Raw genomic sequence first — 20,712 nt, 5'->3', positions numbered from 1 at the left:
AATAGTGGGGTTTTTTTTAGATTTCGATAAAAAAAAAGCTACCTTACAGAACATTGCATAGACGTTTATCCTTTACTTAGATTGTTTACTAACGAAATGACAAGAAAATAGAGCAAATGTTATTCTCAATAACTGGATGTTAGAAAAAAAATTGAATGATTATCTATATATATGAATTACGTCAAATGGTATGAAAGAGCCCGGTCAAAATACATGTACGACCCAAAAGTGTATTTGTAAATGATTACAAAGACCTTAAAATTGCAAAATGCTGACTTTAAGCGGAATTGTTGGAAGACTTCTAACATCAACTTATTTCTCGGTTGCATGCATAGATTTAAGACCGCGGAACATTAACTGGCAAAATTGGAAATATGCAACTTACGTCATTTCCATCTGTTACAGGAAAAGATTTAATGATAGACAATAAAATGGGCGGGTACAATTCGACACGGACGTCCGAGAAAACATTGGATTGAAATTCCAGTTTGAAATTCATTTTCAATCCACCTCAGCTACTCTAGCACGCACAGTTTTACTGATTGACCCAGAAGACAAATAATTTCAATTTTGGACATAGTTTGAAATTTATGTAAATCAGAATTTTCTGTCCAGTGTTTTTAAAGAAATATAATGGGACAATATTTGATTTCTGTTTGGTATGTGTGTGCTGGGGGGGGGGGGGGGTGAACGATCTTGGAAATAAATAAGAAAGTTAGTTTTCTTTTAGTTTGAACAATCCTCCCTGTTAAAGTGTTTTTGTTTGTTAAACATTTTTCTATGTAGACAAAACTAAAAAAAAAATTCTTGTCATCCTAGAATACATGTACATTCTGTCATGTGAAGGCATGATCTGACTTCTCAATTTTTGAACCCCCCCCCCCCTTTCTAGAATCAAATGGCCGTCCCCTGAAAAAATAATCACTGCCTTCTATACTTTTACGTGTCCTTAAAATTATAGGCTAAAAAACTCATATAAATATGAATTTCAAACAACATGTATTTTGGAATTGAAATTATTTGTCTTTTGGATCATACATTCACACTTAAGGTTTGAAAACAGCTCAGGTGGATTGAAAATGAACTTCAAACTAGAATTTCAATCCAATGTTTTCTCGGACGTCCGTGTCGAATTGTACCCGCCCATTTCATTGTCTATCATTAAATGTGTAGACTGTAACAGATGGAAATGACATAAGCTGCATATTTCCAATTTTGCCAGTTAATGTTCCGCGGTCTTAAATATTGATCATACTCATAGAATGTGCTTGCGTACCGATTTACTGGTGGCATAAACACATTAGATGTTGGTAAAACATTTAAAATGACATAGATGTGAAAATTTTTTGATGTATTTTTACATTGCAATAAAAAGTTATTTGAAAAAAAGGTCAATTTTACAAAATCATTCATCTTAAAGATTTTCTAATTATCCTTCCTTCTATGTATACAAATGTCCAACATCATTCAATAAGTTCGTCATAGTGAAATGATTTTTGTAGATTTGGAGATTTATATAACTAAACCTAAAACAACCACAACATTGGAGATGACATCAGGAGGACTTGATGATTCTGGAAGTTATATGAATTCTTCTTATCCTGATACAACAAATAGTCCTATCACTGCAGTGGAAACAAAACCAGGTTAGTCAATAACAGCAAGCATTTAATGATCGATGTCATTATAGCAATTCACTACTTCTATGTCACAGTAACATTATTCTTCTTATTAAAATCACTTCTCTCATACTGACACAATTATTTACGTAGATAACAGAGAACAAATTCAATGTCAAAACGAGACGTTTTCTAACATAACATGGAATGCAACAATCGCAGGAACAACTACAGAAGAATCCTGTCCCGAAAATCAGAAAGGTATTCATTCATGTTTGAAAAGAAATCGTGTGTGTAATTAATAAAAAATTCACAAAGATTGACAATTTTAACAACATGTCATGATGTCCGTACCCACAGATGAATTTTCAACATAGTACCAATTTAGTCCCGCCTTGGGGCAAGAACCATGGATTAATTTCACTTTTTTGGAGAGGTAAAACTTCTTATCTTAGCCTTGTAAAAAGTTTGCTTGCTTAATGGGTATGAGAAGAGAATTTTCAAAAATGCAATGTAATTTCAATATATGAAAAGCTCAGCCCAGCCCTATAGACAAACATTTTTCTTAGAAGAACCTATTGAAGAGAAAATATGTTCAATTATGTATGAATTTATTAGGGGGTCAGAGGTCATAACGTGACCGAATCAAGATGATATCTTGATTACACATTTCTATCACAGTGAAACTGCTTTCGGAACCTCTAACTAGATAGCGATGAAAAGATAAAAAATGTTGAAACATATGGATGTTTTTCATTCAACAGATGTTCATTAGATCTTCCTTTGGTGTGAAGAATGTTTTGAATAATATAATTAAACTAAAATCGCGCTTACCTTTTTTACCCGAAATTCGTTTGAAGGTATGTAAACTGAAACAGACGATACCACCGCTTTTGACTTACATATATAAAGAACTCTTAAAATAGTAAGATTATTCTTAGTAGCGATCATTGTTCTTTGATTATAAACAAAAATTTCCTGGACTGCTAGCTGAACATCCATGTAAATATTCAAATGTTGGAGCAAGGCGAACGTTCAAGACCAAGCAACTTCTGGGTCATTGCGCGTCACAAAATAGCAATACGGCGGGCCGTTCATGTAATAAATGCAGTTCTATTCGGAATCTTCGCCTCAAATGTAAATATAAGTAATAAACAACAATGCTAAAAAGTTCACTAAGAAATGAACTTGGTTGGTACGTGATCAAATCTACTGAGATGCCTCTCGGGCTTCACAGGATTTGATCACGTAACCAACCAAGCTCATTTCCTAATCAACTTTTTAATATTGTTGTTTACTTCTTAAATGAACTAGGTTGTACATGTATGAAATTCACTAGATGATGTCCACCGGTAGAGATGATCTTTAAGAAATAATACTTTATTGTGCACGACTATTTTTGCCCCACAGTGAAGCCTGTGCCCTGAAGGCAGGGGTCATTCATTTAACAGTTCTTGGTTAAGGGCTTATTGTTCATCATAATCATGCCAACAGTTTGACTGCTTGATATCCAACAGCAAAGAAAGCTTTTAAGGTTGCATTAATTTGGGTAACTCTGTCCTAGGCCAATGTGAGGCAAGGATTGTGAAATACATTTTTATGGTTCCTTTTACCCATAAACACACATTTCTTGAAAATTGTTCAGCAGTTCCTGAGAAGGCGTTATAAATGTTCAAAAGTTTACAATCGATGCAGAACGGTCAAAGCACGACAACAAACGAAAACAGTGGGTCCCTGGACTAATTCACGTGACCTAAAGAGAAAAACATTTCTTTTCAATTTTTAAGGAACAGCAACAAGATATTGTGACACTCGAGGTTTTTGGGAAATGCCTAATCTGATTAATTGTTCTAGTGAAGCTTTTGTGAACGCTTCAAAAGAGGTATGTTCTTTAGTAATATAAAGTTAAATGAAATGTAAATAAGGAAATCTTAATGCTTGTGAATATACATGTAGTACCTTTTCGGGTTATCCAGCATATTAACTTGCTAAAGCTAGTGTAAGCAAAGTCCAATTAGGATAATTAGGATTGTAAATTTTTTCTTAACAAATGTATAATTACCATACATAAGCAAGAATTGTTGAATTTTCCTTTCTTCCATTTCTTCGGTTTGTTTGCACTACAAAACTAATAAGATAAAATAGGAAATATATATCTTTAATGTACATTACGAGGGTTGACACAAAATTCCATAGGTAGGCGTTGATTTAAAGGAATCCGGTGTCATATATTAATGAAAGTTTGTACATAGATTAAATCAACAATAACTAATGAATATATGGAAAAATATTGAATAACTACACGGAATAACGCTTTTAAAATGAAATGTTTTATTTCTGGTGTAGGAAGGCGGGACAGTAGCAAAAATGGCAATGAAAAATTGGTATATTATATTTAAAATTCTACTTAAAAGTATTTACTTCTAAGAATTTCGAAAATGAAATTGAAAAGTATTAACATTGTATTGTAAACTATCTTTCCTCAAATTTTGGTCTGTATGCTTTAATTAATATGAATTTTATGAACGTTCAATATCCATCGGTTTGAAATCTGATGTGTTCTTGAATTCATTCCTACAGAAACACATAAGCTATAAATGTTTGGTAAACATGGAATTGTTTTCTGGCCCTTTGTGTATGAAAAATGACTGAAACGGTTTTTCTAGTATGTGAATGGGAAAAACCAAAAAGAGAGACCGGCCGAGGAATCGGGCAAGAGTGGCACTGCATATTCACAACTCCATTAGAGAAAAAAAAACCCGAAAAACCTGTCGATCTAGAAACAAAGATTTTTTTAAATTATTATTTTTTGAAACAGATAGATGTACATAGTTTCTTAAATTTTAGTGCTAAATCATTTCATAATGAGTAAGTTATTTCACATTTATATCTATAATCTTTAATTTTTATGATGAATTATATTATTTTATTCTGTAATAAATGTATTTCTCCCCCAAAATCTGAACCGGTGACTTTTTGACATCAGAGATTGCTCTGGGTGTTAAGGAACGATGGCACTACAATTCTTATTACTCGGATTGTTTTCATGTTATCATGTTTAAACTTCGTAATTTATCAGTCAGCAACATACTTTATCCACCCAGAAAATTTTATAAAGATATATAAATTTCTGAGAAAAGAAATGAGCTAAGTCTACGGAATTTTTGGACAACCCACGTAGATACATCACCATCATCAAGCTTTCATTTTTTTGATCAGAGATATGTATGTACAAAGATTGATGACCTATTCATATATATACCAATAAAAAGTATATCTTCTGCATGTATCAAATATATATAATTATCATAAACAAAATATTAATGAAATAAATTGCTTTTCAAGAAAAAGGTGATGTATTACATGTTGTAATTGGGATTTCCTCTTCACCAGCTGGACGTTTTGTTAGAAAACGCTGTTAATAACACAGAAAAAATACAGAAAACAGTTGATAACACTTTAATGATAATGAAAAACCTGACCTCGGAGACAGATGTACTGAGTGCCGGAGATATCAGCTCTTCTCTAGATATCCTGGAAAAGATTGTCAACGTTACGAATTTGACGAATGTGAACATAGAAAAAAAGGTGAATCAAGTTAATACTTGTTCAACTGCTATGCTTTAGTTTTGTCATTTAAAACCCCATTGAGGAAGTGCTAAATTTAAAAACTTCTGTAAAGTGATCTTAGTATATATTCGAACAATTTGACAATTTATAAACAAAGGCAAAAAAATACGTAACTTTTGAAAATGTTACAATTTTAGGCTTTTTTTGAGGTCGTTGACAATGTTCTATCTACCAGTAATACTAAATCCTGGGCAACCGTGCAAGAAAAGGTACTTTTAAAAACAAGGAGGGTGTCTGAATTTATATCAAATTTCTTTAAATTGATTTTAGTTTTCTTTTTTCAAATAATGATATCTACTGTACATGCATTTGAATTTTGTTTTATTTTATTCAGACGGAGAAAGATGGCAGCTCGCTTTTGAAGAATATGGACAGACTTGGTAAAGTTCTCATGAAAAACGATAACCTAACAGAAACAAAATTCAGTGGCACAAATTTTGGTAAGGTTTGAATATACATGCATTTATGCTAGAATTAAGCAATCTTTAGAAAAATATGTGAAAAATACAGATGAATATTTATTAATTAATTTTATTTGCCTTTTTGCAGAGTTGACAATTAATCGGACGAAGTTAGGTGAGACAGGGATAATTTTTCCCGATATATCGTCAAAGGATAGTAACAAATCTGTCGATGAATATGCTACGTTTCTTAAATTGCCAAAACAAGCAAATGAATCCAAAACAGGTAATTTCAACAGCTCTTATGTCTTCAATGAAATTCTTATTGCAATCTTAACATATAATAATTGAATCAATAAACTAGTCGAATAATAATTTTTATTTGCCTTTTTCAGCTATTACTTACGTTGCTGTTATATATAAGACTATTTCAGAGATTTTAGACACAGATTCAGATTTAGACAGGTAAATATTAAAATAAAATGTAATGATAACATTAAAATATTTTGTAGTAGTATTTCAAAAGCTACCCGTTATTTGTTTTTCCTAACCATTTGACCTAATAGTTAAGAGATAAGATTTGTATACAAAATATTGCTATTCAGTATGAAGATTAAACTGCTACTTTTTTAAACTGCTCTCTTAAATCTTTTTACATTTTTAAATTGTAATAGAGTTTGCATTTTCCCACCTAACAGGAAACAGCATAAATGTAGGGCACATGTCTTTTGTTTATCCTAAAACTATCCATATAGTGTAGTTTTAGTGCTAGATGTTTTGTTTTCATCTGCTTTGTTTTCTCATGACTTTTTAATCTTTTCTTTGACCTGATGAAGGATTCCCGAAAATTTGTCATTTTTGAATTGTTCGTGTCGTTTGTTATTTTTAGAGTTAAATAAAAAATAGCAATAAATAAAATCAAAACTTCTATATATAAAATGCAAATGAGAATTAAAAATACAAAAACTTGATATATCTAAAACAAAAGAAAATGAAAGATAAAAACAAAACTTCGAAAAATATATAGAAGAAATGCAATATATACTAAATGAAGAGAAAAAATTCCCTTCTTTACATCAGTGATCTTCCACATCCGATAAGCAGATCTCCGCCTTGTGTTGTAAGGCACCGTATCGCAGCATCTAGCGTTTTAATCCAGGTTTAATTTGATAAACTTAAATAATTATGTTTTAGAGAACAAAAATTGGAAAAAGTGACTGAAGATAGGAGAGCGAAGGAGAAAAACGTTTTAAATTCTGAAATTTTGTCACTCACCACGCAGACAGATTTGGGAGATCTTTTCCCTCCTCTAAGTCTAAATTTTCAACATCTCAAGGTAAGGAAAATAACAAACTTTTAGTTATCTGAGAAAAAAGGCAAAATTTATAGACATGTTAATTAAGCATATGGTGAATCATTCCTCGAAATATACATTTTTATGGTTAAGTATTTGTAACTTTTTTTTCTCTGTCCTATTCTTTTCATCTGTTGACACTGGTTATTATGAAATGAAATGAAATATATGGAAATAACGAACAGTATTTAAGCTCAAAACTCCATTCAAACAATACAAATCAGGAGCAGAGCAAACACAGACCTCTAAAGCATCAAAGGTGGGATCAGGTGCCATGGGAGTGAGCATCCCCTGCCGACCGGTCACATCCGCCTTGTGCTCCTTGTCATGATCGAGAAATAACGGGAAAATCCGCCGGCATCTCAGTGTGCAAATAATGGCTTAAGAATTAGTACGAAAAACGTCAGTCAGCATGTGACTTAATGATAGATTGTATTTGCTGACGAAGTCATTGTATCGACCATAGAACTTACAAAATGATGACTTTAAACGCGACAGTTGATAATTATTCATGTTTCATCAACTTGTTTGTCAATAACTTACCTCGTTTTAGAAATTTTTATACATGTTCTTGAGTATCGAATCAATTTAGAGATATAAACCCCCTATGCAGGTGATAAGGGTACATTGCTGCATAAGTAAGGGAAGTTGACGATATACAAGTTAAACTCATCACGTTTATTATAAAGTTTGGTTGTTAGGTTATATACCACTAATGTCTTTTTCTAGTTAAATATCCAAGTATGAAACAGATGTGTCGGACTCTGTGGTATCTTTAATTTCAATCTTACTGGGATATATCGTGTCGACATATGAATGGAAATAGCTATTGTTAATTGATAATACGTTGTCGATACATGTATATCTAAATGTCGAGTTGAAGGCCACGGCAAGTGTGTTTTCTTCATATGTATAAGATTTTGAATAAATTCTGCTTCGTATGAATGCAAAAAATAAGTCTGCTAATAACGGGGTGCTATTGGTGCATGTGCCCAGGCAAATTCCAAAAAATTATTGGTAGACCTGGTCTCCAAAAACCACCTAGATATTGTCAATCAGAAACTCAAGCATTTTTTAATGAAACTAAATTAATTTAAACATATTAAGCTATTTGACAATATTAACTTTTATTCCTAGAACAAAAGTAATAAGCTTCAAGCATTTTGTGTATCGTGGAGTTTTACATTACAGTAAGTAAGCCTTTTTTACCTATGTTAGACATATAAGGAAAAAAAAACTTGCACTGTACTGCACAATTTGAATATATCAGTTTTATAACGTGCAAAATGATAATGTTTGTGGCAGTCTAGAGTCATCAAGTAAAGACATTTATAGGAAACCAAAATAAAACAGTGCAACTGAAATAAATGTCTTGAATGCTTTTATAAAAACAATCCATATACGGTTGTGAAGATGAAGACAAATTATCATAGAATACAATGTTAATAAACAGTTTGTCCGTGTATTTTCTTTGAAAATTTAAATTACTGCGATTCTGAGGAGGGACTACTCCATGCAATTTGGAGTTAGATACGTTGTGTTATTATTATACTATGGGTTAAAAAATTATAACAGAAACAAGTGCCTTTGTTTTCAGATTTACTCTTGTTAGTCTAATCACCACAACCTTGTAGTAAAATCCCTTAAAATATCATCTTTATATAGTGTCGAATCAATTGTTTTACTGGTACTTGTTTTAGATTTAAATGATTTTGCGCTTTAGCAAGTGGTCAGAAAAAGGCTGCAAGTTAAATTCCACCAACAACAAGAGGACAATCTGCCATTGTAACCATCTGACTAACTTTGCCATTTTGATGAGACCATATACATCTGTACGAATATTTCAAATATTATGTATTAGTTTATGAACATGTATGCATAAACATATCAATGCATGTCTAAGAATTATATCCTCTATTAACAACTCTTGTAAGCTTGTTAAGTATGAACCCTCATAATTTAACATCTATTCAAATGTTAAGTTCACATTAAAAATTCCCAAAATTAAACTAGTTCTTGCAAAAAATAATTATAATAATCCAATATGTTTTAAAAAGTTGAATCTTAAAGTCTTCTCGCATTATACATAGCTGAATCTGAGAGAATTCAAAATATGCTTATTGATTGTCATGAAATTCTTTATACAAATATGAGATACTGTTTTTGTAGGAGAAGGAAGACAAAGCTTCGCTGAAGACTTTATCTTTCGTTGGTGTTATTGTGTCCATTGTCTTTACAGTTTTAACGTTTATAATTTTCATCATGACTTGGAAGTATGTACTGTGTTTTTAAAAGCTTTTAAAATGAATTTATCATTTAAAATCATATAAATTGGAGGGTAAATTCTTTGTGGTGAATATAAACATTACACAAGTATGTTAAGGCTAGATATAGGTAATTCTTTGCAAATAAACTGATTAAAATGCCAAAGGACTATACCTATTATAAAGTGAAAGTTAAAACTTATTGTCTAATACGTACTTGGTACCCACGATATGATATAGCCAGTACTTATTATGACGTTATTGTTCTTTACTAAACAAGATTATAACGGTTATCGGCAAAAATCTTCAGCGCAAGGGCATGCTCTATTCTATTTAACTGAAACAAAGTATATTTAGAAGCAAAATATTCCAAGGATTGTGGGTATTGCTGCACAAATATCAACAGATCAGTTGTTTAATTACTATTTGTAAACTTTGAGTTGAAACAGGATAAAAAATTACATTCCGATATAAGTTTCCTCAAATCTCAAATTCTGATCAAATGCGAAAATGCCTAGGAAATGTGCAGCAGTTTTATATATCTATAGAATGCTCTTCTTAACATTATACAATTTTTATTTAAAATTAAATAAGATAATGCCTTGCGCCGAAGAGGTTTTGATAATGTCTTTTATTACCTCCAGTAGGTAAGAACAATGACGTCATAATGTGTACTGGCCATAACATATCGTGGGTACTAGGCATGGATAAGAAAATAAATCAAACTTTCTCCGAATAATAAATATACCGTTTATACATTTTAATTCGCTCATTTGCATAGAAACGCCTATACCTAGCCTTAACTCGCATGCGTATTTTTTAGATATATAAAGAATGATCAAAACATCATGTTATTAAATCTATGTGGATCCTTGGTTTTATCATATGTTGCATTTATATCGGCTGTGGAAGAAACAAACGATGAGGTAAATTGTGAGCTTCTGTTTTGTCGTCAGTCATTTGTCAATGTGCAAAATTGTACATTTGACTTTACAGGAATAACAAAAACCTTATCTTAAATTATTGACATACTGATGTCTTGTAAATGAGATGTTCTGATAATAAATTTTCTTTATATTTAAGGTCTTATGTACTGCAATAACCGCCATCATCCATTATCTTTTCCTTGTGACGTTTTTCTGTATGATGGGGATGGGTGTCTACTATTTCATGAGTATAACAGTGACCTATTATTCATTGTATATGGCGAACAATTTCAAGTCAAAATCAAGAGTGCACTGGTTTCTTTTGGGAGGATGGGGTGAGTTATGACTAAACCTTTCAACTATGAAAGGAGAAGAAAGAATCCAATTTCCTTATAAATGAAAAAGGTGAAGATAACGAACTGTGACCGGTCTCAAAAATACTTATGAACAATACAAATCTGTGACCAGGACATAAACACAGAACCCTGGAAAATCCAGAGGTGGGATCAGGTGCCTAGGAGGAGTACATGTACGTACACCCAGTAGACTGGTCACACCCACCGTGAGCCCTGTGTATTGATCAGGTAGACGGAATATTCTGTAGTGATATTTAGCATAAAAACAAAGGCTAAACAATTGGTATGAAATATGTCAGCCAAAATAAGTCCCATTGTTGGGTTTAATTTTTCTAACAAGGTCAACATAACAACCATAGAAATTACAAAATTCTGACTTTAAGGGGGCCGACTGGGGTTTTCAGTGCGCAATACTTCGCGCAGCATAGTAAAATAAAGCGTATTTACTATTTTAAAGCAACTATTTTTACATAATTTATAAAAAAATTAACAATTTTAGGAAATCCCAGGTTAAAAAATCTAATTACGTTTTTTAATAACCGATTTTTTTTTAACGATTTTTCAAATGATGGGTAGATAGACGTCGTAATAGTGTGTTTTTTAAGCGGGGTCATTAATTATGCCATAAAATAAAAAGTATAAGATATAGGCTCTTGAAATTTTAAATATAGGAAATTGAGAATCTCACAATCATTTTGATTATTTTTTATGTAAATCTGTGGTATCTGCCATGTTTTGTTGTACTCCATAAAAACAGGAAAATATCATGAATTTTGACATTTTGAGATGTCCCCTCTGGAAACCACGGTAGAATTTTGTGTTTCTTGCATAAAATGTACAATATAGTATTACTTATCAAATAATATAATTTGAGCAAAAAGTCTTTAGTAGCATTTGTATAATTTGCTCAGAAGTGCGAAAAAATGGTATTTTCCTATATAATCCTATAGTAAATGCACCTGTATTTTGAGATGGTCCCTAACATATAACCAGACGGTAGATTTTCACTAAACTTGGCATGTGTACTGAAGTCAATGTAAGGTACATATGGTATAAAATTAAAGAGTTTCTCTATAGTAGTTTTCACACAATAAAACCCCAGTCGGCTCCCTTAAATGAGGTGTTTGAAATCCCGGCAACATCAAATTATCTGTCAAGAGCCTGCATCGGTGTAAAAATTGATCACACTCAGATCATGTTCCTGAGTATTAAATACGTTGAGAGACGTAAACACCACACGCAGGTTATAGCGGAACCTTACTACATTAGAAAAGTTGACGATGGAAAAGCTGAAATCGAAGTCATGTCATATCGTTTGTTATACAGTTTATTGTTTGATAGCACTTATTGTCTATAATCAATAAAACATCCAAATATGAAACAGCTGTGGCAGACACTAAGGTGTCTTCTATTTCGTGTTCTCTTTGATATATCGAGTCGATGCATGAATGGAAGTAACTATTGTTAATTGATAAGGCGTCGTCGATATATCTGAATGTAGAGTTGAAGGCAAAAGTGTTTTCTTCTTCTAATGTAGACGAAATTGAAATAAATTCTGATTCAAAGCATAGGAATATAAAACAAGGTCTGCTAATTAAAGAGCATAATTAGACCCCATCTAAGATGGAAGACCTAGTCTCCGAAGACTACATGGGGAACTCCGGCATCCTTTTAATATCAACTTCAGAGTACTTGCGTTTAGAGTCAGAGTAAATTTTAACAAAGTAATTTTGTTAATGACCAATCACAAAATATGAAAATTTCCGAGTTTGAATTTTATTGAACAAGCATTTATCTATGATATCAGAAAAGCCAAGTTTTCAAGTTACCGTGAGGCATGGTTGTATGAAGTGTAGAAAAGCCATACGTTTTGATGATACTAATTTTGAAAGATATTGTCATTGTAAATTTTCTAAAGTTCTTTGGGTTTTGTAACAATCCACATTTGATTTCCACTTCTTCTAGAATATGCTGTATCACAGTACAAGAGTTTCTTCTTTATAGCAGTTAATATCTTTTTAAGGAGTGAAGACACGGGGTTTGGTAGAGCACTTGCTGGACCCGGCAATGTATCTATATTTGTAAGGAATTTTATGAAGTAGGAAAGATCAAACTCACCTTGGTTGACTGGTATGCTAAAAGTATTAAAGACTGAGATTAGGCACCTGATCCCACCTCTGATGATTTAAAGGTCTGCGTTTGGTCTACTCCTGATTTGTATTGTTTGATTGGTCTTTTGAGCTTGAATGCTGTTCGTTATCTCCGTATTTAATGTGATTTTGAAAATAGGGTCAAGAAACCAAGGGCGTTGGGTAGTTATGTTGTTAAGATGAGCTTATACTTAACTCAACATATCTTTGGAAAACTTAAAAGATTATATGTTATGTAAATTCCAATTATTTAATTTCAGGCATTCCATTCATCATTGCGTCTTCAACGTTAGGGGCATTCTGGGGAAAAAAATACCACCTTGAAAACTAGTATGTTGCATGTAAAATCATAGCTGTCAATTATTGTTGTCACCTCTTTTATTCTATTTTGCTAATATAAATATATAAGTTTTGTTTATTACATACCTACGAGTATAAAAGGGTAGCTACCTATTTTATCATGAAAGTTGGTTCCAATCATTCACAATCTCAAAATATAATCATTGTCACTATTAAAATTGAATTATTTAAACTGTATATATATGTATGTATTATACACCAAAAGAACTTGTACAAAATTGACATTCAAATTCACATTTTTTAAAATTTAGTTGTACATAATATGGACGTCACATGCTGTATATCAATGCATAAAATGTACACATTAATATTTTCTCGTAGCTGCTGGCTCTCCATGGAAAGTGGATCTCTTTATCTATTTGTCGTCCCAGTTTGCGTAATTGCCATGGTATGTACGAATTACTTACTGAAAACGTACTAAGGTCAGGATGTTGCATGTATATTTGGATATTTTGAAGGCGCATTGACAGTTTTCAGGTTTATTTGGTTCAAAGTTCTCGGTAGAATTTCATGGATTATATGTTGTAAGAGTGTTTTCAGAGCAATATATTGTAATATCACATTCAGAAATATTTTTAATGAAACTAATTAAAATTACACATTTCAGACGTATTTGATTATCAAACATCATTTCGCGTTCATGTTTCAAAATTTATCTTTAATATTTAAAGAAAATGGGAAACCTATGGTGCATTTATAAAAGATATGAAAACTGTAATCAAGAAAAATCAGAACAGAAATGTAAGAAAGCAAATCAACACATCAGTGCTGTCAGTGTGTTTTTAATGATATCCAGTAATAGCAAATCGAACACACCGGTAAAATGTAATCATCAACAAAGACAGAGCTAGAGCTAACGTTTACAAAAACAGATGTTTTAAAGTAAGATAATGAAGAATGATGCTGTCTTTGAATATTAAGACCTTTCTTATAAATTCAAATAATTCTACTGAAGTTATCTTTAAATAAAATAAAAATATTAAAAACCGTTAACGAAACATCAATGCAAGTTTGTTCACGTCCCCTTTAAGCTAAAAAAAAAAAAAAAAAAAAAGAGGCGGGTCCTTAAAGGTCAACACTAGGTGTAATGTAGGAAAATAGCAGAAAAGTCCAATTTGTTCCGAAAAGTAATGTGTATGAGAGAGAAAAGCATCCATTTATTTGAGAGGACATTTTCTCCTCGGTTACATGTATTTTATGTTCATATAGTGTGTTTTGAACAGAATCCAACCAGTTTCCTGCAATGTTAAGCTGAAAAAGAATTTTATATATACATTATTGTTAACTTTGATAGAAGAAAATTGCCTCCGTATATATTTAGACAATTGTTTACTTATCATTGATTAAAATTTCAGGTAAATATACTAATAATTGTATCCTTAATTCGCGTCTTGTTTGCAACATCTACAATGTTAAAGTCATCACTTCATAAAAAGGCTGCGTAAGTATTTAACTTAACTTATGTTTAGATTTCATACAAAGATTAGGCTTTTTTAAATTGAATACCAGTGTTCATACATGTATGTCTTTAATCAAAAAGAAAATTCTTCAGGAATAAAAAAAAAATAAACGATAAAGAAAAAATAATAATGATATGCAGAAAATGAGATGTTTTTGATCAAAGACAAACACACGAAATGAAATTCTATCTTTTTTAAAAATTTTGTATCACATAAATAGGTCAGGATTGCGGTCTCTTGGTACACTTGTACCAGTTTTAGGAGTTACCTGGATATTTGGAGTTATGGCATTTAACGAAAGAGCAGAAGTATTCCAGTTTATTTTCATCATCGCCAATTCTTTACAGGTGTTTTTTGACGAAAAATGTCAATTGTAATGTCAATTGTAATTGTGTGTGAAATTTCGTTCCACTTTCGTTTTTTTTTTTTTTTTTTTTTTTTTTTTTTTTCGAAAATATGCTTTTAATGTAAAAAATAAAAATGATAATAAAAAGCACTTTCTCTATACTTTCATTTCAATACAATGTAATAAAACTGATAAATTTGCTTTTCTGCGTTTAACAATTTTTACGAATTAGGACAGCAAATTTAATCTTAAATGCACAAAAGGTAACAATATTAATAATCTAGCAATTCACAAAATTCTAAAACTATAATTACCTTTTCAGGGCTTTTTCATATTTTTCTCGCATGTAGTGTTAAATAAAAAGGTAAGTCTTTTGTCTGTTGTTTTATTTCATTTTATCGGTATCATTTTATTGTCTTCTCTTTAAGATCAACTTCAATTTCCTTGATCTCACATGTATGTAATATGCATATTAAGGATATCCGAACCTCGGATAGGAACAACAATTCCTAAATCTTTTATTTAATTTAAAAAGTCTCAGAATGAAGCTTGAAATTGAAATATTTTCTTGCAACAATTTTTATTTTATGCATCTCAATATGATTCAAGGCTGTTTGAAGTCTTTAAAATGATATTATAAAAAGTTGATATATGAACCCTACAAAAGTACAAAAATGAATTCATTTTTAGAGAAATCAAATTTCCTTTAATCTAGCATAAGATCCCAATGCTTTTTAGCAAGATATGACATTAGAAGTGATCTGGGATGTCTTGCAATAACAACATAAACTTTTATACTACGTATTTTATAACAATTGAAGTAAACAGAAAAACTAAAATACTGTATATAAAACATGTTCAAAACATGCAATTTTATCCAAATACCTGGATACCTGTAATTTTGAATCAAAAATATATTTGTTGATAAGTTTTCATTTGGAAAATCTGTAGCTGATGCTTTTATTCGCATTTACTTAAAATACATTTGAGATTTTATAATTTTCCCTATATAATATGATTAGCTTTACTGATGAACTTTGAAGAAATATCATTGGTAAATACACGTTATTTTGTGAAATCCGAGACAAAAAACTGATTTTCTGAACCTGAGGATCGGACTACCTTAGGTATCGTTTAATTAAATAGTCGGGTCCCAAGTCAATTGAAATAATAGAAAAATAATGAAAATAGGACTGGTATAATAATTTTATAAAATTCTTTCAAAATCTACCGGGCCAGAAAAGACTGAATTTGTATGAAAGCATTTGCTTTTATGTATAAATGTTTATAAAAGGTAAAAATAATGAACAGTAATCAATCTCATTTCAAGTCGTAGGCCCCGCGACTAGGATAGAGTCAAAATAGGGGATTGAAAGGATACACAAGAATATATTGATTTTTTTATTCGTCCTCTTAATAATATTAGGGCCATAATTAAGCAATAAAATAATAACGCATAATCGAGTAGTTTAGTTTCAATCTTGTTTGTCACATTCCAAAATGGGTTAGGTGGGGTCACAAGAGGTCATTAAAATTTGTCATGGAATTTTGAAGAGAACTACAGCTCTACAAAGCATAAATCATTTTATTCTACATGCATTTCCTGAAAGTATTATAATAATGCATATTCCTTCTTATTCAAGTTTTGATTCAGGTGTTGGCTTGGGCACAAAAAAAATCGAATACATGTATTATCAAATAACATATAGGGAAATTATTTCAAAAGCCCTCTTATAACGCAGAAACAGCAATACCTACATTGAAACATGTAAATGTAGCAACCCGATTAAACACAGAGTCAACATTTATTCAAATTATGACCCCCGGTGCTCTGAAATCTTTTTAAATAATGATCCATTTGGTTCGGATGAAGATTAAATTGGAAAACAATATTTTCACGATGCATCTATTTATGTAAGAAAACACCGTATCCTGTCCAACAAAGCTCAAGCAGTGTAGGTTTTGACCATTGAATGGAATATATAAGTAAAACTCTTTAAAAAAATCTTTTTGAATAAAAAGAATTAGACCAAGGTTACTCTGCTGAGTGTTGTTGAGGCCATAAGACTTTTGTTTTTGAAGAAATTTTGTTCAATTATGTTTGTTTTGATTTCTTGTTTGCTACGTTTTATTCATTTAATATGTTCAATATTTTAACTTTATGAAAAGCTAATTAAAGGTCTCAAGACACAGTATCCTTCCCTGAGTGGACTAAGTATGTTTACTGAGTCACGCAAAAAGGAACCAACCGCTGTATCACGGACACAGTCGTCTGCATCTGATCGTCCCATGGTGAAATCCAAGGCAATGTTTGCTAATTTTTGACAGTTAAAACGTGCTTACTTTAACAGTATAATAATATTTACATAAATAACTAGTATTATGATGATTATTAAGAGCCATGTTCTGTAAGAACTTCACTTTCTTCTGGCACGCATGATCACGGATTCTATTCCACCTTTATGCATAAGTAGGCCTTCGAACTTAAACCATTTAAACTTTTAAGTTTTCTAAAATCGCTCGTTCCATAAACAGAAAAGTGTATTGGGATCATTAGCCATCCTGTTTCCCAAGACTCGCTATGTCCAGGGACAAAATCTGTAATTATAAATGACAACATATGTAGGAATGACCTTTTTACTAAATTACGGGAAAAACACTTGATTAAGGTTGAAAAATATCTGAGAATTGATTTTAAAAATCAGATTTCTTTATTACCATGGTAACAGGGATATACTCTATTATTTTTGCATTTAGAAGCAAAAACTGTAAATGACAACATGTGTAGGAATGACGTTTTACTACATTATGGGGAAACCACATGATTAAGGCTGAAAGATATATTGAAATTATTTCAAAAATCAGGTTTCTTTATTACCAGGATAACAGGTATATACTCTATCATTTTTGTCTTTAAAAGTATACATTACACGCAAAGACTATTAGATCTATTCATTTATTTATCCAGATCTATTCTGCACAAATGCATTTCTTTAATCTTTAGAATGGAGATTTCAGTGATTCAGGAGACAGTTTGCTATTCAAAGTTCATAATAATAATTTGAAATATGTATACACTATGCCCAATTCATGATTAGATATTATTCAATTATGGACTGTTAGAAGGGAGAAATCACAAATTGTCAGATCTAGGTAGGGTTAACACCCGAGAATGCTTTCGCCCGAGAGTGACAATCAATCAAACCTCTTATGCTCCACCCACTGCTATGATTCTATAACTTCTGGAGACCAGGTTTTCCAACAATCTGTCAGAATTCCCATGGGTACCAAATTCTTTCAAAGAACCATAGTTGTTTTGTTTACATCAACCTCTAAATAAAGTTTATTTTTTCCTTAAGTTTCATGGTTCCATTGCAACAATGCTATTTGTATAACTATTTAACCTTGATTAAGTCATTGAGTTTATTTTCCATGTATTTACTCTCATATTGATTTTCTCAAAAGACTTAAAACAATAGAAAATGTAAGATGTTAAAATGAAATGGAAATCAAAATGGAAATGTTTCCATTGTAACACTGCAAATTAGTTACATTAGCTTTTTCCAACTGAAAGACCAGATGTCTTTGCAGGAACCAATTTTCCATAATATCAAGAAAGTATATTTCAAAGAGAGCTTTAAGGCTATAACAATGTTTTGAGGGAATTTGTGATGAAATATGAACATACAGTAATTAATTCTATTCGAAAAATACAAATTGGGAGCAGTGCCATGGAGGAGTAAGCATCCCCTGTCACACAAGCAGTGTGCTCCTTTTCATGATAAGTGAAAACCACTGTTAATATGGCTCTTAATAAAATCATCGATATGAATAGTATTGTGTCCTTTTTGAAAACAAAACTTCAATTACGTTTTCATTTATGTTTTCTCTTAATGCAGAAAAAAGGAATACTATCCATTTTTGAAACATCTTCCGACAAGCAGATATCAAAAACCAAAAAAGCAGTAAAATCAGACTCGTTGTTGACCGAGAAAACCGAGTGCACTGATTACTCATGTGTTGCTCCACATGAAAAGGTAAAATTTAACTCTCATAATCAAACTCCTCGTTGAGACGGGTGAACAAGTTGTATTCATTATAATACTTTTTAAATTTTAGATTTGCTTGATGCTGTCTGAGAAGTCACCAAAAGAAACGGAGACAAAGTTTGAATGAAACGTTGTCAAAAAAGCAATATTTTCATATTAAATGTTAGGAAATCTTGAAAACGGTAGACAGGAATGTTAACGATAACAAACCTTCTTTAATGAAATTTACTTATTTTTTCAAAATTTATTTAAAATTCTTCAGCTCTGCAATTGTCCTTGTTTGTACATTAAATATAGGATAACATTCATGAACGGTTATATTTGTAAGTAAGATCACTGAAAAAACTAGTAAGCAGTTCACCTTCTTCTTTCGAAAGAAAATGAAAAAATAGCATAATGTTTATGACGACATTTATGTAGTTTGTTCATTTTCATTTGAAAACTGTATAATTTCCACGTAGCACTGCGTCATCGTCACAGTTCATATTACATGCTTTAATCTTTTACTGAAATGCATTATGCACATAGGGTCCTTTCTACATATGGCATGCAGTATTATAATTGTACTTTTAAGATATATTTATAATGTATATATCCTTTCTATTATAGTGTATTATTTTAGCTGTTCAGGAATATATTTTGTCGCACTTTGAGTTTGTAGAAATCTTTATATTAAGTATTTATCTAATATTAAAATTATTTTTCAAATTACAATTAAATTCAAGACCTATTCCTAAGCAATGAAATATATGGAGATAACGAACAGTCCATTAAACAGTACAGAAACAGCAAAAATAACATGTTTTATCTTTCATGTATTGTCAATTCTGATAAGATGTTTTTGAGTTGTACAATTTATTTTTATTCATATTTGATTATTTTACCTTTTATTTTTTTTTTTAAATTTAATTTAATGTGCTAAACATCGCAACATTTACCCAACAAGGTCGGCTGCTTGACATACTTACAAGTGCGCATTACTTTCATTTCAATTTTTCTATAGAGTTTGTCACTATCCTGATTCTGAATTTTTTGAGAACGGGAACTGGTTTATTTTGAAAAGCGTAATACTTATATTGGTGGTTGTTGGGTTACCATCCGGTGATTAATCCGCTCAGATCGGCAATCCCGTAAGCCGGTGCATAGCTTACGCAAAGGATCCAGGTTAAAAAGTGTATTTATGTATATAAATGAATTTATGTGATCTAAATACATACAAGATTGTGTTATTTTTATTTATCACTATTTTGTATGAATTTATGTTTCTTGAGGGTTTTTTCCGGGTTTTATATTTAAGCGCCATCTAGTAACGCCTATTAGCTTCATCCTTATCAAAATAACGTTTGGCTCCGAAAAGGTGGTTTACAAATTTTACCCACCTCCACTCCTTCAATCCTCCATACATATTGTTATTGTTGTAGAAAAATACATGTACTAGTTTTCTTTTGTATAAGGTGTGGGATATTTTTTGGGACCCACCTTCTGCTGCATTCTGAAATTGTAAAATTTGTAATCTCATTTGGCATTTGTAATAAATGCTCTATACACACACACCCTCTTTATTATTTGACTTGCTGCAGAACAGAGCTGCAAATGTGCAGGTTCATATGAACTGAATTGTTCATCAGTTTCAGTATTTAAGAGCACATAAGAGCACTTTATGCAGCGTCAATTTTCAAAGCCTCGTCAATTTTTTCAAAAGGGAAGTGTTTAACGTGTATTTGAAATTAAGCATTTATTTTGAATTTCTTTTATTTTTTATTTGCATGTAATAAAAAAGTTAATTGACAGCTTATA

The 20,712-nt window shown here is 31.3% G+C and overlaps 2 protein-coding genes across 2 annotated transcripts in view; both read left to right on the top strand.

Annotated features, from left to right (window-relative positions):
• LOC133189872 (adhesion G protein-coupled receptor L2-like) overlaps positions 1-20,712 on the top strand; it is a 77,028-nt gene that overhangs the window by 15,067 nt on the left and 41,249 nt on the right. The gene's annotated exons all lie outside the window — the stretch shown is intronic.
• On the top strand, positions 1,456-19,564 carry LOC133189873 (adhesion G protein-coupled receptor B1-like). The gene is made up of 22 exons (XM_061325270.1): positions 1,456-1,646; positions 1,773-1,880; positions 3,407-3,501; positions 5,013-5,207; positions 5,387-5,458; positions 5,584-5,689; positions 5,799-5,936; positions 6,046-6,115; positions 6,845-6,986; positions 8,142-8,194; positions 8,728-8,836; positions 9,174-9,277; positions 10,092-10,194; positions 10,352-10,529; positions 12,961-13,030; positions 13,382-13,448; positions 14,416-14,501; positions 14,741-14,867; positions 15,189-15,230; positions 17,036-17,170; positions 18,766-18,903; positions 18,986-19,564. Exons 1-22 carry the CDS (start codon positions 1,490-1,492, stop codon positions 19,040-19,042), a joined length of 2,352 nt encoding a protein of 783 aa, XP_061181254.1. The 5' UTR covers positions 1,456-1,489; the 3' UTR covers positions 19,043-19,564.

The sequence above is a fragment of the Saccostrea echinata genome, unplaced genomic scaffold (genome assembly GCF_033153115.1).
Source record: "Saccostrea echinata isolate AGI-Se365-2 ecotype Australia unplaced genomic scaffold, CSIRO_AGI_Sech_v1 ptg000020l, whole genome shotgun sequence".
Lineage (NCBI taxonomy): Eukaryota > Metazoa > Mollusca > Bivalvia > Ostreida > Ostreidae > Saccostrea > Saccostrea echinata.
The sequence above is the reverse complement of the archived record's forward strand: the minus strand, read 5'-3'. Positions and strand labels throughout refer to the sequence as shown.